General features: G+C 40.4%; 2 protein-coding genes across 2 annotated transcripts in view; both read left to right on the forward strand.

Moving 5' to 3' along the window:
* The first annotated feature begins 824 nt into the window (after nucleotides 1-824).
* LOC141785351 (glycylpeptide N-tetradecanoyltransferase 2-like) lies at nucleotides 825-6,698 on the forward strand. The gene is made up of 11 exons (XM_074663638.1): nucleotides 825-944; nucleotides 1,111-1,255; nucleotides 2,018-2,136; nucleotides 2,360-2,451; nucleotides 3,952-4,068; nucleotides 4,199-4,369; nucleotides 5,302-5,410; nucleotides 5,559-5,729; nucleotides 5,819-5,986; nucleotides 6,141-6,278; nucleotides 6,597-6,698. The coding sequence occupies exons 1-11, from the start codon at nucleotides 825-827 to the stop codon at nucleotides 6,618-6,620; spliced, it is 1,374 nt and encodes a 457-aa protein (XP_074519739.1). The 3' UTR covers nucleotides 6,621-6,698.
* Nucleotides 6,699-8,424: 1,726 nt separating this feature from the next.
* svild (supervillin d) overlaps nucleotides 8,425-19,453 on the forward strand; it is a 67,117-nt gene continuing 56,088 nt past the window's right edge. Inside the window, exon 1 of the mRNA XM_074663548.1 lies at nucleotides 8,425-8,806. The gene's annotated coding sequence lies outside the window, so the exon portion shown is untranslated. The remainder of the gene's footprint in view (nucleotides 8,807-19,453) is intronic.

A 19,453-nucleotide genomic window follows, 5' to 3' on the forward strand; every position in this document is an offset into this window, starting at 1 on the left:
TCTTTAACTGAATATATTGTTTCAATAATTTATTTAAAACTGCAAAATCCGAGCTTAGAGAAAATAGAGTTCAGATTGACTAGAATTTCAAAATTGGCCAGACTGGGCAATGAATCATGTGCTTCACTTGCTGAGTTAAATAGCTCCTGCTTTTGTGAAAGTTCAGAGATACAGGGCTTAGCAGGTGGCTAATTAGGCTGACAGTTTTCAGCTAATTGTTTTAGGAGATAAATTTCTATGTTTCTGCAACACTATGCTGCCAGGAAATAGAACACCATTGAAGGAGAACTGTAGAAGTTGGCTGTGTTATATGGACTTAGTATTATACAATAAACTGAGAAGAGACTATGATAATTCTTCAACAGTTTTACAACTTATGTGAAAGTTTTGAGTTCTAAAGCAGACTTCATGCAAACTCTGCAATTAGACAGCTTCAACCAATTAAACAAGCTCTGGGATCAAGTGGCTATAAGCTTTAATCTGCTGCAATACCCTCCATTCAGCAGCTGTCTGACATACAGAGGCTGTGAGAAGTTGTATTTAATTGTAAGAATTGCTCTGAGTTATCTATCGACTGGGTGGGAAATGGGTTGGGTTACTGAGGCGGTCACTCTCCTCCCCTTGCTGCTCGCTGAGATAAGGCTGAAAAACCACAAACGTGTCAGAAAAACAACCCAATTCATTCTTTGGCTTCAAGGACACACCAGTTCACTATGACTGGCTCAAGCTCTGTGTAAGTATGGACGAATTTTCAGTTTCCTGATGACGTGAGTTGGTGAAACATTAATTCAAGAAGAGTGACTAAAGCTACATAGGAACATAACATGTCTTTTAGAGATGAGGAGAAAAAAGAAGATGGAGATGGTGGTACGAAAAAGAGCAAAAAGAAGCAGAGGACAGGAGAGACTTGGCAGCCAGAAGGACCAAGGGACCCTTTTACTTTGGTATGTGCGCTTAAAACAAAGTGAACATTAATAGCTTGTCTCTAGTATTCATATTACTCATAAAACTTCACTATCGAGCACACTCTTGCTTCTCTGTGGTGGTCAAACCTACAATTTTCTGGAAAAGATTTGATAACAACTTGTCCTTGCCTGTCCTTCTCTAAAGCTGGACTCACTTCCAGAGAAGAAGCAGCAGGAGATCCAGAGAGCTATCCACCTCTTCTCAATGGGCCCAAGTCTGCCAAAAACCCTGCAGCAGGCCAAAAATCACAAATACCACTTCTGGGACACACAGCCTGTCCCCAGACTGGGTAAGAAGTAATTTTCTGCTTATTTCTGTTAAAGCAATCTGCCAGAATCCTCTGGATATCAGAGCAGTATGGCCCAACTTATACTTACAGTGAAAGTTTATTAAGTGATTATTCTTTTCCTGCAGGAAAACCAGGGGGGAGTATTCACCGCTACTACATACTTTACATATAAGACACAAACTGTCACTATGACAGAGCACAGTGAGCAATGGAGCTTGCAAAAAGCTAAAATTATTGCTTTAAGCTGTAAAATTTGGGGAGCATGTCTGTGTTCCCACAGCTCTATGTTCCCACTCCTTTGAATTTTTTTTTTTTTTTTTTTTTTCCAAAACCTGGTTTCGTCGGTTTGACTTCAGGAAATGAAAACAAGGGTTCAGCATCTATAAGCTCTGCTTTGGCGAAGACCCCAGCCTATTTTACTTTTTCTTTAAAGACTGTGATTGTGACAATTTGAAATGAGCTAGGCAGCAAGCTAATGGTAAGCTAACTGGCAGCCAATTGCAGAGCTTCCTGTTCATAAACAGAAAACATAAAAAATAATCTTTGAGTTGTAGTTAAAGTTAAACAATAATATAAAAAAAGTTTAGAACAAGATTGTTTAGTTATCTCCAGTCAGCTATCCACCATTTTATTTTTCTCTTTCATTTAGCTAAGCTATCTTAAGCTAACCAGTAGCTAACAAACAGGTTTTTTTCAAAGACAAAATGAAAGTGATATCAATCTTCTCATCTGACACGATATTTTGTATCTTTGTGTCTTCAGGTGAAAGTATTGAGACCCATGGCCCCATAGTAGAGGGTGAAACCAGTGTCCGTACAGAACCATTCTCACTACCTCAGGGTTTTTCCTGGGACACCCTGGACCTCAGCAGTCCTTCAGTGGTAAGTACTGACTGTAGGTTTTACACAAGTGGCAACCTCTGGTCTAAAAGCATCAGACTTTGTGGAAGTGCTGAAATCAGCAGATTGTTCAGTGTCTGCTTGAGCCTGACTCTGGAAGTACCAAACACCACATACACACTGTGCTAACAAAAGCCATTTTCACAGCTGAAATAAACACGTTCACAGCCTGGTACAAAAAAAATGTCCAACCCTTTTGTTTCAGTTGAGAGAGCTTTGCACTCTGCTGAATGAAAACTACATGGAGGAGGATGACAACACTATCAGATTTGACTTCACTCCAGACTATCTACAGTGGTAGGCACCCAACACCAACGTAAAATCACTCTGTCTTTGTTGAGTTTTAAACAAGCAACAGTACTTTTTGTGATCTTTCATGCTCCATCTTTGGTCAACGCTGTGCTTCTGCTCTGATATAAGCAGGTGTTCAGTGTTTTGGAAAGTAACATTGTTTATTTCTCTTAGATTGATGGGATTGTAAGACAGTAATTGGTCAAATTAGCAAAAGATGACAAGTAACAAACTAATAGCCTAGAAGGGGTTATTGACTGAGTATTTTATAAGTTGCCAAAAACTTTTTCAAAAATTGTTTCTTACAACTTACAGAAGATCCGCTCCATCTTGATCCAGATATTATGCAGCCATCCTATTTTTATATTTTTGCTGGACGCTGGAGCTGTGAGACATAAATTCAGTGCAGGGAAGATCAAGCTGGACAGGAAGTCGTGCAAGGAAACTATCTAAAAACACCCAGTGACTTTCAAAATAAAACAAACCGTGTCAAAACCGAATTATATTTAGCTTGACTATAACAACAAACTGACATAATAAGGGGAACCAAACCAGGGGTCAACAGGTTTGATGTTTTGCAGCCCAACCTGAATGATGAGAGGCTCATTAATGGCGAGGGAAGCGCGCAACAGAGCAAAGCCAAACTGCAGACATATCTGGTGTATTTGTGGCATTCGTCTGTTAAAGCGGCGGTCCCAAACCTTTTTGCGACACGGCCCGGTTTAATGTCAGACAATATTTTCATGGACTGCCTCTTCTTCTGTCTCCTCAGGGGCTCATGTGCCCTTTCTAAAGAAACTTTCCAAAGATGTATGTTTTTTGTCCATTTTGCTAGCTTGGGGGTTTGGCCTCAAGAATGTACCAATTGACCCACGGACCGGTACCGGTCTGCAGCCGGGGGTTGGGGACCACTGTGTAAAAGGAATACTACAAAACTGGACTGATGTTGGAATGCTGTCGCTTCACTCCAGTTTTTTATACAGTAACTCCAGAATATCACATCTTTATGGCAAAACCACAGGGGTTTTGTTTGAACTAAGCTAGCTAGCTAGTACAGTAGCTAACTGTAGCCAAATAAATTATACGGATATTAGGGTTGTATTAAAGTCACCAAGTTTTCTTAGAATCATAAATGGCTCCCTTAATCATATTTTTACATGGAACCATCTTCAAGCTACATGGCTTTTCTTTGTCTCTGTGCATTTAGCAAAGTTTTGGTTACTAGCTAGCTTCTCTTGCCCTGAGCTCCTCATTTCTTTCTCTATGATAAGTGCAAACAGTGAACAGTACATCTCCACATTCATTGGCACCGTTCTGACAAGTGGTACAGGTCTTTGTCTCTGAGGTCAATGAAAGCTGCTTTAGCTATTTATTCACACTTCAAGTGTTCAAGTTCATGCTGTACTTCAAACTTGATTATTTTCAAAGGAATTGTCCTTTGTTAGTGTTTCTTACACATATTCATTTACTCAGAGTTGCAAGCCATGTCCTTCTGTCCCTCTTAAGGACTTTACAGCCTCCTAACTGGCAGGCCCAGTGGTACTGTGGTGTGCGAGTCAACTCCAATAACAAGTTGGTAGGCTTCATTGCTGCTGTTCCTGCAGGAGTTCGTATTCATGAGACGTAAGTACATCATAATTATATGCAGAGATATGAGTTTGTGTGGAATCTTATGGGTAATATGAGCATTCAGAGTCCTTTTTTAGTTAAACTAAAGCAATTTCTCTGCTAATGCTTTATATGTGCTCTGCAGAGAGAAGCCGATGGTTCAGGTCAAACTTCTGTGCGTTCATAAGAAGCTGCGCCTCAAGCGGATGACTCCTGTTCTGATTCGAGAGCTCACCAGACGGGTCAACCAGCAGGGAATCTACCAGGCAGTCTACACAGCTGGCACAGTGCTGCCCACGCCTTTAAGCTCCTGCAGGTACGATGTTCTGTTTTTTGTAATGCTTTTAACAGATTTTAACTCAAACCAAAATAACCTTCACATCAAAATCTTCATATAAACTTTGGAATTTTCTAATGGCTGGTGTTATCTTTTTAAAGTCTACCTATTCAGAACCACAAACTACATTTGATAAGGAACTTGCAGCCAATTTATGACGTACTCTTTCAGAAAATTAAATTTAAGTCACACAACTTTATCTAAAAGTGTAGTCGCAAGATTTTGTCATTTGTGGCGGATAGTGAGAAAAACAGAATCTTTGCAAACAGACTGTTTATCTCCTGAATGTTGTGGTTAACTGATATGTGACTTTTCCTCTTTTGAAGGCATTAATCTTATTGATTTGTTCAGAGTAAATGTTTCTCATCCGTCAGTTCTGACAGAACAGTTAAAGTGCTCATGCTGATGGGTCCTCCTCATGGTGATAGGAAATGTTTGTGACAGAAATACTGACTCTTTTTTTCTGATACCAAAGAATAGTCCAGCATGAGGCCTTTTGATCAGTCTGTGACAGATAAAAAGAAAGTAACTAAGCAAATATTTATTCTACTGGAAAACTTCAGGAGCATGGTTTTAAACCCTCCATAAATAATTCAACAGGATGATTATTATTTTTTCTGCTACAGACTCTTTGACTTTGATTGTTGCTCAGTCATTCATGAATATTTAAAGCTAGTCTCCCTCTTTCAGTATGAAAAAGGTAATCAGAGTTTTCAACAAAATGAAGAATTAGAAAAGCCTGAATCATCCTCACTGCACTGGAAACTTATGATTACGCTCTTGTATAGTATAAATTGTTATTTCTTCTGCAAATTGCTGCAGTTCAGTCTTTCAAGGACGGATTCTTTGGAATGTTTATTTCTCAAGCAACATCTACCTTTGCTTCGTTTTTCTCCTGAAATTCAAACTAGATACTGGCATCGCACTCTGAATCCCCGGAAGCTGACTGATGTGAACTTCCCAGGTGTGAGACAGAGCATGAACCTGCAGAGAGCCCTCAAATTGAACCGTTTGCCTGAGGTTGGTTTGTGCTGCCACTTAGAGGTGAAAATGCGTAGTGCTACTACAGTCTGACAATGGACCTAAAAGCACAGATCAAACTAAAATGTTGCAAGTGTAAAGCATAAAAAGCTAAAGAGGTATTTTTTTCTATCTCATTGACTCCAAGGTGACAAAGACACCTGGCCTGCGCCCAATGATGAAAGAAGATGTTGCTGGAGTACTCTCTCTCCTCCACTCACACCTCAGCAAGTTTCATCTCAGCCCCATCTTTTCCGCACAGGAAGTAGAGCACTGGCTGTTGCCGAGGGAGAACGTGATTGACACCTTTGTGGTTGAGGTCTGACCTTACAACTTTTCAGCTCCAGCTTCTTTAACTTCAGAAATATGTCAAAACTTACCAGAAACTAACCTCCTCTCCACATGCAGAGAAGTGACGGCACGCTGTCAGACGTGGTGAGTTTCCACAGCACCTCCTACAAGGTCTTGAATCACCCGGTCCACACCGGCTTGAAGGCAGCCACTCTCCTGTACGCTGCTTCCACCACCACAGATCCAGTCGACCTCATGGAGGACACACTGGTGATGGCTAAAAGTGTGAGTGTCTCACTGGGAGAAATGAATAAGTGCATAAAACATCACCTGGAAAGCTCTTGAAATTTATTTTCCAGTGAGATAATTCCTGTTGCCCTTTTTAAAAAAAATTTGATTCATATTAAACAAATTGACTTCTCTTCTTCTAACCTTTTAGAAAGGTTTTGACATCTTCTCTGCTCTTGACGTGATGGACAATAAAAGTTTCTTTGAGAAGCTCAAGTTCAGCGCCCACACGTCAAACCTTCACTTCTACCTGTACAACTGGAAATGTCCCAGTATTAGCCCAGACAAGGTACTGTTAAAGCATAATACATATTTGCACAAGTGAATGATGTTTTGAAGCAAAAAATAAGGACATTCTTTTATTTTGTGGATGTGTTGATTTATAAATATGCAAAGAAAACTAATGAAAAGAAAAACGTTTCAGATGGTTTAGAGCCAACTATGTTGATATATAAGACGCATTAGTAAGAAAACAGAGGCTAAATTCTACCTTCAAATATATTTGTACACTGTTTTTATTGCAACACATTATATATTTGTTAGAAATGATCTTAAAACACCTAAAACAACACTCTTGCATTAACATTGGTGAATGCATATGTTACAGGTGGGCTTGGTGCTGCCGATATGATTTTCTACTTAAGGAGGAATGAGCCATGAAGAGGAGCTGAGCAGAGTGATAGATTGGACGCAAGAGTGCAACACCACCCTGGACTTACATGTTGAATAAAACTGTCAAACTTATGAAATTGCAAACACACCTGTAAATCAGTAAAAGAAATTAAAGAAGATGTTCCATTTCTAAAATGCATCAGCCATCAGGGTGTCTGTGATTCAGTGAACTTTCTGACTTGACTTGACTTGTTAGTGCGTGGGAGGGTGAGTGTAGAGTGACACATTATATTAGAGTGACCAATACACAAGCTGGCGATCGTTAATCATTTGCACCAAGACAGTTTTACCCCATGCGCACTCACATGCACACACACACACACACACACACACACACACACACACACACACACACACACACACACACACACACACACACACACACACACACACACACAATCTAAGCATACACACAATAAGCATTACATAGAGACATCATTAAGTATGATTATGTTCACAGAGTTTTATTTAAACCTCCTCAGACCCAAGTTTTTTTCTCATGTAAGTGTTTTTTTTCTCTTGCTATTTGGGGCAGGTAAGACCTAAAAAAAAAAAAAAAAAAAAAAAAAAGAATTAAAACTAACATAGGTCTTTGTACAGGAAGTTATGGTCAGTAGTTCCAATGTTACATTAATAGTAATTAGTTAATAGAGAAATTGTTCATAAATACATTGTTTTTTTCCACTGAAGTGGGTGTAATGTTGTGATATTGCGACAGGATGATGTGGGCGTTGTCCCTAAAGGTGACTAATAGAGAGATTCAGATATGTAATGTCCTCATATGAAGGCACAGGGTCTTGGGAAACTTTTTTGTTTGTTTGTTTCACAAAGAATAGCTGGATTACTGACTGAATGATTGTCTATATGTTTTCAAACTTTTTTTTGTATGTGTAAAATCTGTGTCACATCTTTCTAGTCTTCGGGGTCACAGTTATTTTGTATATTTCACTGGTTTGGGGCACACAGTAGACATCTACTGAAGTGTTTGAGGACGCTTTGAAAAATAAAAAAAGAAAGAAAGAAAAAGGGAAAAAAAAGCGGAACAGAACTTACTTGATGTCCTTACATTTTTAATGCACGATCAGCAGGGGGCACTATAACATTAACATTTAGGAGTGTCTTTTTGTATTGTAGACAGCCACAAGGGCAACGTAGCTGATTTTTTATATTCTGTTATTGTCAGAAATGATGCATTCATTTTTATCGGGAAAATGGCAATTAAAGGTTTTCCAAAGAAGAAAGGGAGTCAAAAATATCATATGGAATTGCTTCTGTTCTTGGGGATTTTGCTGTTAAGATTGCTACCCAGATATGGAAGGGCAACAGTATTTTTTGCCGATAAATTAAACATTTTAGGATCTAGAATAAAACTTAAAAGTACTTTTTAACTTTATTTATAAACTAAAATCAAAATTTGGATGATAAAAATTCTTTTAAGTATATAAGTATAACAAATACATCCAAGAATGGGTCGATACTATGGGGGAGTTGGTATGTGAATTTACTTTGTTTTCCTCATAAATGTCGCACAAAATATTTTTGTTCTGTAGCAAAAATATAATTTATAAGCAGGTCGTTTCTGACTTTTCGCTTTTCGTTTTTTTTCTTAAATTGTAGCTTCTCGTTGTACTTCTTACTACTACACACGTCTTGGACCCCACTGTTGTAGAAGTAGGAGGGTCACCGTGGGCACGTGAACGTAGCACCGTGCTGAGTTCCGGACCAATCAGAAACGAGAAGCATTTTGAGTTTGAAGCTGTTGGACCAGGCTCAGCCAGCAGCAGCTCTCAGCGCCTGCCGCCGCCTCCGCGCTCTGCTGCATGGGCAGGACAGAGTAGTGTGTCCCCGTAGTTTCATTTTCATTAAGCAATAGGACAGGACAACGAGACCCTCTCCTGGAGAAGTGAAGAGTGCATGTCTGCCTTTTTGTTTTCGTCACTCGCGAACAGGAACTCGTGCCGGCTCAAACACTGGTCTGTGACGTGCTGCGGTTAAACGTTAGCAGTATCAGGAACTCTACAACATCACGTATGCTGTTTTACTGTTTAAATTCGTCGCTGTATTTTGTATGAAAAGCTGTCTCACGTACTTCTGTGGGTGTGAAGTTCTCAGACGACACTTAAAGACCTCCCTGAAGAACTGCAGGTATGTTTACACACTATACATTCACTGTTTATGCTGTAACTCTGATATACGTGTTTTGTAATGTAATTCACCACAATGTCACGCAGGTCGATTGGGTGCATTCACAAACTCCACTTTTCCGCGGTTTTTGAGGGGTGGTCATTTGTCACCTTTTTTCGATAAATTGCGCAGTGATGTGTCGAAACGCTGTCATACACACACTCATGAGCTGTCAAAGCATTAGTCAGTGTAACTTCCTTCCTTAAACATTAACCTAATTCTCACGGTGACAAGAGACACTGTAGGAAGTCGAGCAGACCTCCTGCGGTTTGTTCCTACAGCTGACAACAGTTCTCCCTTCTTTGGCTGTTCAGTGAAAGGCTTTTCACATCTTCATCCCATGAAGACTGGTTTGAATTTAATTTAAGTTTCTATCCATGTATGTAGATATTTATTGTTCAAACCGTTCAAGTATCAAGTGACAGCTGTTTTTATATCTTTTCTCCCACTGTCCTACTTTCCACCTGCAAATGATAAGCCAAGCTTGTCTGCCCTCTACTCACAAGTAAGACTAAGCTTGCAGATAACTCACCAGCCCTTCCTGCAAGCAGTGACACAAGGGACGGAGCATTCAGGGTTGTGTCTGCAAAACCACCTGTGAAAACAAAGCTACGAAAAGGCTGAAATGTGCAGAAACCCCAAGCAGATATGCAGTTGTACATTTTTTTTACTTTGCATTCCTGTGAGAACAAGTTATTTTCCTAGAGATCTCGACTTCTCAGCCTCGACATCTTCATTTATACCTCCTCAACGCAAGATGATCACAACTTGCATCCTCAGAGTTGCAAAAGCACAAAGTAAACAGGAATCGGTTCAGCTTGCCTCATTAGCGTGTGCAGCGGTATCAAAGCTTGTTGCCAGAACATCATCCTGCTATCACAAGAAAACAAGCCCTTGTTATCTTGTGATGAATGAATCTGTTTTTAATGGGGGAAACCAGCTGCGTTATCCTGAAATAACAAGAAAAATAAGCACAAAATCCACTTGTTATGACAGGAAAACCAGTGTTGTAATCTTGTAATTATGACCCAATGAGCTGAGATTGCGAGAAAACAACCAGAAATTGCTCATTATACTGTGAAATACAGTGAGTAAATGGGCGGATGCATGTTCATTTCGGGCTTCTGTGGAAATTGCAAACCTTTTTATTCCAGCTCAATAAAAGGTTACTCTGATTTGACTAGGCCTGTCACGATAATCAATAAATTGATTGACCGAACGATAATTAAAAACGACCTAGGTAAGTTTGCCTGCCTGGACAAACTGACACGTGCATGCATGTTTGTTTTCCTCCTCTCTTTCCACCAAAGAGGCTGAATGAGAAGATGGCTCACTATGTCTATCTTTCCCAACATCGGGGTGCAAAGGTTCTGTAGCGGATTTATAGTGGAGTGATAGTGGAGTGAGCATCTGTCATTTTTTGGGGTGAAGACGGGGCTGCTCATGTGTACACACGGAGAGAGCTGAAGCGAGCGTCCTGAGGGGTAAGGAGGAAACACACACTAATATGAGTGATGGCACGAAAGATACGGTTCTTAAGCCGCCTGCCACAGCCCCAGTGTGGGAATATTTTGTTTTTTATCAGAATGAACAAAGTGTGAGCTCATGAACACCAACGAGCTGATATGGCGCATTTGTTTGAAAATAGTGGCGACGAAGAAGAAGTGGAGGTGCAGCGGAGCCTTGTTCTTTGACAATCCGCTCTTACTGAGGCTTTTAGTCTGCAAAGTAAATAGAAATAAAAGCGCCAAATGGTGGGCACTCAAAGACAGCTACATTGCCAAAGAAATGCAGCCCTTCAATACGGTTGAAAGCCAGAAATGTTAAAATTGTTTGACAGACAGTACAGATTGACTGGGAAAAAGTACATGTTACAAACAATTCAAGAACTGTATAAACTCCCTTTTATTTAGGCTATAGTTTCTATTATTGTTGTTATTATTATTTTTTTTTTTTTGGAGTTTTGTTTTTTCTTTAGAGACAGGGTCTATGTTTTATTGTTTTTGATAAGTATTAATTATTTTCAAAATCAAAAAAATATTGACAATAATATCGTTTATCGGCAATAATATTTTGGAAAATTATCATCTAGCAAAATTTGTTATCGTGACAGGCCTAGATACCACCAGAGTCTGGGTTATGCAACCCGTGTAGAATCAAAGTCTTGTTTATCTGTGTCAAACCACCAGAGCTATGCAAATACTTGCAAACTGCAAGGGTTATGTGTACACTGGAGATGGATGAGGCTTGTTTGATTTCCTTTGGAATATGCTGACTGTACTCACTGTGAGGTGTTCCCTGTGTTTACTCAACGGGCTTTTCTTTCAGCAGACAGGCTCCTAAGATTTCAACAAAGATTGGCTTTTATTGCTTGTTAACTTTACGTTTTTATAAAAAGAGTCTAAAAAGAGTATAAAATCTAGAGTTCATCACCCCACCCTCCAACTCCAAAAGCGCTCCTGCTTCTTTTTTAAAACTCTCATAGTGGATATAATGAAACTCACTGAAGCTTCATATCCGACGGCTATAGTATTTGAGGCTTGTAAGGCAGTATTTTTCGGCTTGTGTCACAACAGGTTTTCCACAGAACTTCCTCAGCCAGCTGCTGTTGTGCAAGTCAGAGAAAAAACTGATAGTCTCCTTGATAAGACATTCTGTGGAGCTCTAAGCAGGACAGCACATGTTTGTGTCTCTGTGTTCCTCATTAATAACACAGCATGCTGCTCTGTGTCACTCCTAAATAGCACAATGTGAAAGGATGAAGCACAGCCTCTGCTGATCCATATCCAGCTTGTGCCGAGCAGCTGCAAGCAGAGCGTGTCCGCACAGGGAGTGGCTCTTTTTTTTTTTTTCCACCCACATCATTCTGCTGCTCTTTACCTGCCCCTCTTCTTTGGACCATGTTAAGACTCCAAACAAAGAGACAGACGCTTCATTGTTGTTGGACAGGAGTGAGCTGTAAGTGTTATCATTCACCTGAACGCCTCGTGTTGTCATGCTGCCCCTGCAGGGATCGTGTTACTCAACACAGGTTAAGAGAGGAGCGTGTGGTAAATGAGGGTGTGCTGCTGTAGAGACATGTTTAGTCCAACACTTTAACATCAAATTGTTGCAGGTTTTTTTCCTTAGAGTAAGTTGTCATGAGTGATGGAACACACCGCCTAATGTTCTGCCAGCCTCCTGTCATGAAGCAACATCTAAAGTTTCAGTTTGCTTCACAGTGAGTGAATTTACCCCTTTAAGTGTAGTCTCCCTGAAAAGTAATTGGAGGGGTGTTAAATAAAACCTTGTTAAATTAGGATAGTAATTTAGTTTTAAACAGGTAATTAAGGCTTTAACAAGGCTTTTAAAACCAAATAAGGGTGCTTGTGGAGTTTAACTCATTTCACTGAGAGGCAAAAATGTACATTTAATGCCAAATTTAGGTTAGATGGGTTCATTGCTTTGCATTTGTTTTAAAGAGAAATGCCTTCTCGTAATATAAACTTTGCATAAAAGGTTATTTCTCTGTTTTAACAATGCTTCTTGGCATTGAATATTATGTGGGATGAGCAGCAGAGCTGAGTCTGTGAATTACACCCATGAAAAAATAAAAGCCAAATCTTCTCTGCCAATGCCTAACAGCTCATTTTGTGGTTGTTATCAATTTTTTATTGAAGCTTTAGGTGCTGACCACCAGGTGCTGAATTGACACCAGATTGGCAGCACTTGCCATTAGGGATGCACCGATACCGATTCCAGTATCGGTGTATCGGTGCCCCTCAAAGCTGGATCTGTATGGGTGGGAAAGGGGCCGATCCATAGTGCCGATCATGGCAAACAGCTCCATGCCTTTTTTCCCTGGTGTTCTTGGCTATTTGATTTAAAATGTTACCTTTGATGCACTTTAAAAGTTTACATTTGAATAGAATTTCAGTACATTCTGAAGCATTGTTTTTACCAAAACAGTGCTAAACATTTGAATATTATATAGTTTAAATTAGGGCTGCACGATTATCGCAATCGCAATGTCAGCACATGCAATTACGTAATCGCAAAAGAGGTTATCGCAATCGCAATGTTAGCACATGCAATTCAGATTTTTCTCCATGATAACCAAGCAAGTCTGTAGACTCATCATGACACAACTTTTATTATTAAATCGCAAGCACAATATTGTCCACCTAATCGCAAATCGCACCTTTTCCCCAAATTGTGCAGCACTATTGCCAACTGTATCGGTATGGTTCGGGTATGGGCACAATTAAATTTTAATAGATCGGAATGTAAAACAATGTACCAGCTCATCTCTACCTGCCATATTTGACTGATCTGGATAGGGCTTGTGTGGAAGAGAAGGGTCTGTCTGCGTGCTCATAGCAAAGAGGCTGCTCCCATACCACTGTGAAAATCACTCAGAACAACGCCAGAAGTCTTAACCATGCTGAGTTTTTAGATTAAAAGTTACTCACATTTCAGTTTAACACATAAAAATGAACAGCTTGTATTTTCAGTTCTAAAAGCTAAAAAGCAAATATTATTTTGATGAAAAAAAAAATGTACAAAGCTGTTTTTTGTCATTATTTTCATGAACTTCTTTTTCTCATTGTCAGCTGCTGTAACACTGCACATATTTCCATTAAACTTTGGTGGCATAGAGTGCAGAAGCTCTGCCAACAGTAATAATTTAATTTATATCAAAGAGTGTAAAATATAGACTGGAGTGGTTGTGCGGCTGTTTGTCCAAAGAGTTCTCCATTTGGGAGCTCAAAGGAGACAATAATTTTCTGTCCCTGCTAGGAGCTATCTTCTAGAGATGTGTAAGTTTGCACAACAATATGGCGGACAGCTCTCTGCCCAGACTATTCAGAACAGGCTACACGCAGTCAATCTCTGGTGTCAAAGGGCTGGGAGGCCCAAAATGACTGCTTATCAATTCACCAAACAACACCAAAGAGTCAATGGCAGAGTAAGCTGTTTGGCATTGGCAGAAAAGATTTGGCAAATTTTTCATGGGTGCACCCCACGGACTCAGCTCTGCTGTGGCTCCATTTAAAAGTGAAATAAACGGGCTTTCAAACAGTACTTCTTAGCATTAGATCATGTATGATCTTTGATCAAGGTGTTAGAGAGGGATGTTCAAATCTTGTATCTGCATTTCAGTCCTCAACTTTGTCTTTAAATTTCAACTCAGAAGTCAAGCAATGTGGTACAAACTGCAAAAAGATGCTTCAAAAATAGACGTAAGAAACACCCACTCATCTTTTAGTGTCCCACTCTCAGCGAGTGGTGAGCACAACAGCTGCACAGCCACAGAAGTTCTCCAAACAAATGTTTATACAAAGCAAAAGTGATATAACAGCGTGATTGATAGGAAGTCCACAGAGAAGTGTACTATGGGTAACCCACATGCTAATAATTACCAGGACATATTTATAAACCTAGCTAGCACTTTGAGCAGCCAAGGAGGGAGCCTCACTGTATTAGCTCAGTAACCGCTCTGCCAAGGCTCCCTTTAATGACGTCCTATACCAGTGTAATATGTGCATGGCACATAAACATACGTTTATGCTTTTTGACTTTTATTTGATTTGTGCACACATAATAGTTTCCATGCACAGAGGAAGCACGAGGCCCCTCTCTGTACTGCATTTTACTTTGTTTTGCACAGTCCCAGAGCTGCGTTTCATCCGACACTATCGTCAACTGAAAGAAAGACTGAGAATAAAATATCAGAGAGTGTTTTGAAGCTAGGTTCAAAGGGAGTGAGTTAATGGGGGCTTTTTGTGCGTGTCAGCCAGGGTTTAATTGTCTTTGTACCCATGTGAGTGACAGATGTTGCCATGAGTACCCATGAATGAAACATGCAAACAGATGTGTCTTTATAAATCACATTCAGAAATGTTGTTTAATCATAGAGTGGGTAGACAAAATAGTTGTGTTGAGTTTTTTTGAGTAAGGTTGCTCTTGTTCTGCATACTTCTGGAGTTTTATTGTAGGTAAACCGTACACATTTAGCCTGTTGATGGTTTATATGTTTCTGCTTTTGTGTCATGAATGTGATCCGCCCTGGTATCAAGAGACTACTTTTTATGCAATGGTTCAAACAACAACAACAAAAAAAATGTAGTTGAAGATGGATGGCACAGCAACTCCTCAATGGTGAAGCCAAAATATTCAGAGTACCCTCTGGTGGCTGGCTGTAGTATAGATGGTCTCCTTAATTGGGTCAAACCAGATATTTAAACTACATGTCTAATAGAATTCTTAAACCAGTGTGTTTATTATGTTAAATTATGTTCAGTGGTGTTTTGTATCAGCATTTGTCAGACATATAAAGATTAAGAGTGCTGAGAACCTTAGTACTACACACCACACATGTCTTCCATTTAGATTTTCCATTTAAGAGTTAAGTTGGAATTAAACGGTTAATACGTCTACTGTTAATTCTCCATCTCTCAGCTATTACCCATCCCCCCCTGCAGGACAGGACACCCCCTCAACCCCTCCACTCCTCCACCCCACACTCAGTAGCATTCCAGCTGGCCAGATGGTGTCTGCTCTGCTCTGCTCTGCTCTGCACAGCCGACACCAATGAGGGAGAGAAACCCCACGAGCAGGATTCTCTGGATGAGACATTCCTCCCACTGATCTCTCCCTCCCTCCCTCCTTCATGTAGCCCTCTTTCTCTGTTCAGTCTTATGTGTGTCTTACAAGCCACCAGTCTAAGTCCATGTTGATAAGTTGTTGACAGGCAGAAAAATCGCATTAGACGGCTGCTGGGGACAGACAGCTCTGACAACAGTTAATGAGTGAGAAACTGAAGAAAAAAGTAGAAGTAATACATTTCTGCCTGAAACATACACTTCAGTACAACCATCTTGGTATATAAGTGAAAAATTATTCACCTGTTACATATTGAGTTTGGCAAAAAGCATCTGTAAACTTGAGCGTTCTTAGCACATTTCTAACCAAAGAAGTCTATGATGACACTTGATGACACTGTAGAAGGATAGGTCTTGGCAGATATGTCTAGATGTATTTATTGTCCATTATAAGTAAAATGTGCACAGGTAGTTGATCCATAGACTGTGTAATAAATGTACATAGTCTCTGTGATGTCACTCATCTGTTTCTGAACACTGACATCTTTGTACCAGGCTTTGTTTATTTTTGCTGTAAAAACGTCTCTTTTTGGCTTGGCGTTAAAGTGGTTTCCAGTACTTCTTGAACCAACTTCGAGAAGACGCTCAACAAGCTTCTAGTTCAGCACCTCCACATTACCTCTAAATTTTAGACCAGAGGTTACCACTTAGTTCAATCGCGATGACGACAAGAAGTGACAAAAATGCAGGAACTACGCATGAAAGAGCAAATCACCTTATAGCTCTGTTGCTTTTGAGCGCTATTGAAAATTTTGTGACGTTTGGACAAAACGATGGGTTGGTTGTCATTGTACAGATTTCTCAAAGAAACTACGTAAAGAAAAGGAATCCAACCTATTTAGCAATCATTGTATAGTTCACTTTGAAACTACTGGTCTTTTGAGGTGTAGATATCCTAGCAGTCTTCCCGCTCCATAGGGTTTATCCTCAAGCAGTTGGCGGGTTTGACTCCAGCCTTTGGCCTGTTTCCCTCCATGTTACTCCCATAGATTGTTTAAAACAAAGACGTAGCCTCAGCGACGTCACCTGTCAGTTCCTGAAACCTTGAAATGGAGCCAATCATTGCTTTTGAACAATTCCTTTTGGACAGCTACAGGGCGCCTGTCAGTCATGTGAGCTGAGCTGTGTCTCTGATTGGACAATCAAACAATCCCAATAACTTCTAAACCGCCAAGTTAGGAAAAGTATTACTTACAGTGTGTGCTGATAGTGAAATCAACAATTAAGACCCAAGCCGTTGTTGAACCAGGCTGTAAATATGCTGTTAAATGCCGTAAAAGTCAGGTTTTTATGGCTTGGTGTGTACGTGACTTCTGGTCTTTCTGCAGCCAGCCTCAAGCAGATTCTCTGTGAACAGCAACTTCAAGCACTTCCGCATAGGCTTCATTTTTACTGATCCGATGTTCCCTCATGGTAAGTCTCCACTCTCACCCCTTTAGCTAATTTATCCACTGCCATCTCCTGTCTCATTAAAGACATAAAAAGCCCCAGAAAATAATAATTAAAAAAAAGATACAACTGGTCTTTTGCTTTTCACACAATCCCTGTACTGCAAAAAAACTGGAATCCCATCAAGTGTTTTGTCTTATTCTAAGTAAGAATTGTCTTATTATACCTGATTTGAGAAACTTTCAACTGACCAGTCTAGAAAAAGGTCTTGTTGCGGGTTGTGTAGGGACAAAAATGAGGTCTTGCTTGTAACAAGTAAAAAAAATCTGCCAATGGAACAAGAAACATTTGCGCAAAAATTTGCTTGAAACTAGAATAATGTCTTATTACGAGTAACTTTTCTCTTGTTCTATTCACAGATTATTTAACTTGAAACAAGACGTTTTCTGGACTAGTCAGGTGAATGTGGCTTATATTCTGTCTAAAAAGACATTTTCTACTGAAAATAGGACAAAAACACTTGATAAGATCTCAGGTGCTCCTTTAAACTGGAAGTACTTGGGTAATATGAATTAGTTGATAACAATGCATTGCCTTTAGACTTCTCAACTGAGTTATCTGGAAGTTTTTACGCAGAGTGAAATGTGTTATTCAGGAGTGAAGCAGGGAGCTAAACTATGGTGCGACAAAAAGGACAAAATGACAGTGGATGAAGGTAATAATAATAATTTCAGACTTCAGATGGAGTGTGAACTGAACGTTTGCTCTTTACATACATTTTGACAAATTAGATCAAAACATTGGAGTGGAGGTAGGTAGAAAGGTTGTAGATAGCAAGAAGGCCTGAGTTTTAACTGTGGACACTAAAAGTATCTTTCAAAAAAACGTGTGGGTGTTTGTTGACCCACATTAGCATCACTGAAAGGAATCTTGTGTGGTACATTGTGCGTGTGCCTGCATATTACCCCCAGCTTGATAACACCCACCCTTCCTGCTTCGATCTGCAGCCTCCACGATTGTTGCCTGTTTTATAGAATCAGTGCGTTTGTGCATCTGCGTCAGTGTGAATTTTATTGTTTGCTTTCCCATTCATCACATTTAGTGGCTTCTTTTAAAAACAGAAAGCAGGGAGCCTGGGACAAAGAGATGGCCTCTATGAAAAAAAAATACAGGATAAGACGCAGATGCTCCTCTGTGTGAAACCTTAAAACATTTGAATGGCTCAAGCTGTCCCCCCCTGTAAAACAGATTTCTCTGAGGCTAAGCAGCACATTTTCTCTGCCTGGTAACAATAGTTACCCCGCCTGGAGCAGGCCTGTACAGTTTTTACAGTGTCAGTTACTCGGGCAGAGCAGAGTGCAGGCATGAGCACCCAGGGGGCTGTTATGTCAACTGGCTCTCGGGTGACTGGCTGCAGTCAGCAGGACTTCTGGTAAAAGGGATTTGAGGGGGTTTGTGTCTGTGAGAAAGAGTGGGGAAAGAGGGAGGCTGGATTAGGCCCTGTGTTTTTTTCACCCCAGCCTCCTCCTCTTCCTTTTCTGCAGATCTTGTCTCCTCTCCACCCCCCCTTGTACCACCAGACTGGGGCCCCTTGGCACCCTGGAGACACATGCCCCACAAAGCCATCACATCCACCCCCACAGAAAGCCCACTCTGTCCTCAGCTCCTTCCATCTTCTTCCTCTTCTCCGCTGCTCTCTTGACCTGAGCAGCTCTTTCATTCTCATGTTGTGCCCTCCCCTCTTCTGCTCTTTTGATCCCGCACACCCCTCTCCTTCCTCCAGTCCTTCCTCTGCTTTCACTCTGTCTTTCCTCTCTATCCCTTTTTTCCTTGCAGCTCACAGCCAGGGAAGAGTTGAGTCATGTGATTGGCGTTTTTTTTTTCTGTGCTAAATAAACACACCCCTCATGTCAGACTCAGGCTTTGAAGCTCTCTATTAGCAAAGGCCCGTTTCATCATGACAAAGTGTTGCGCGCCTCTACAAATACAATTAAAACTTCTGCCAGTGGTTGAAAGGAGGCAGGGTACTTAAACCGCCTTAAATGCTGAAGAATTGCTTTTTAATGAGTAACACATTTGGCGCTCAGTATGTGGTTGATTGTTACATTAACATGGCTTAAAATAAAAGTGACACTTCTTACAAACGCCCCCATCCCCGACTGCTCTCTGATGGATGTATTTGGATCAGTTAGCAGCCGCGTGTACAGCATGTGGAGGAAGGAGTTATTGGATTAGGGACTGGTGACCTCTACTTAGGCCTATCTGCTTTCAATGGTTGGTCACATGACCTGGTTGCAGTAACACAGACACCTGCACACAAACATGCAACCATTGCTATTTTGCTATAACAGCTGTTTTGATGTCACTTTCGGGAAGTTGAATACTTTTTCAGCCCTAGTGAGGGTTTTAACTTTGCAGATTTGAGCATAAACTAATCAAGAGCAACTAGTCAGTATTTAAGGAAGTCAGGTTTCCTTCAAACTCTCGATTTCCTTTGTTCTGAAGTTACTTCCCGCTTTTGTTTCACACCTTAATGGTTCCTGAAAGTGACCTTGAAACTCTGCTGTGCTTGTCT

Source organism: Halichoeres trimaculatus, unplaced genomic scaffold (genome assembly GCF_033239565.1).
Source record: "Halichoeres trimaculatus isolate MK-OKI-2021-1 unplaced genomic scaffold, fHalTri1.1 fHalTri1_scaffold_23, whole genome shotgun sequence".
Classification (NCBI taxonomy): Eukaryota; Metazoa; Chordata; class Actinopteri; order Labriformes; family Labridae; genus Halichoeres; species Halichoeres trimaculatus.

Coding starts and splice junctions, on each gene's coding strand:
- LOC141785351 (XM_074663638.1), top strand. CDS start 825: ATGTCTTTTAGAGATGAGGAGAAAAAAGAAGATGGAGATGGTGGTACG. Junction 5,411..5,558: donor AATTGAACCGTTTGCCTGAG/GTTGGTTTGTGC, acceptor ATTGACTCCAAG/GTGACAAAGACACCTGGCCT. Junction 5,987..6,140: donor CACTGGTGATGGCTAAAAGT/GTGAGTGTCTCA, acceptor CTAACCTTTTAG/AAAGGTTTTGACATCTTCTC.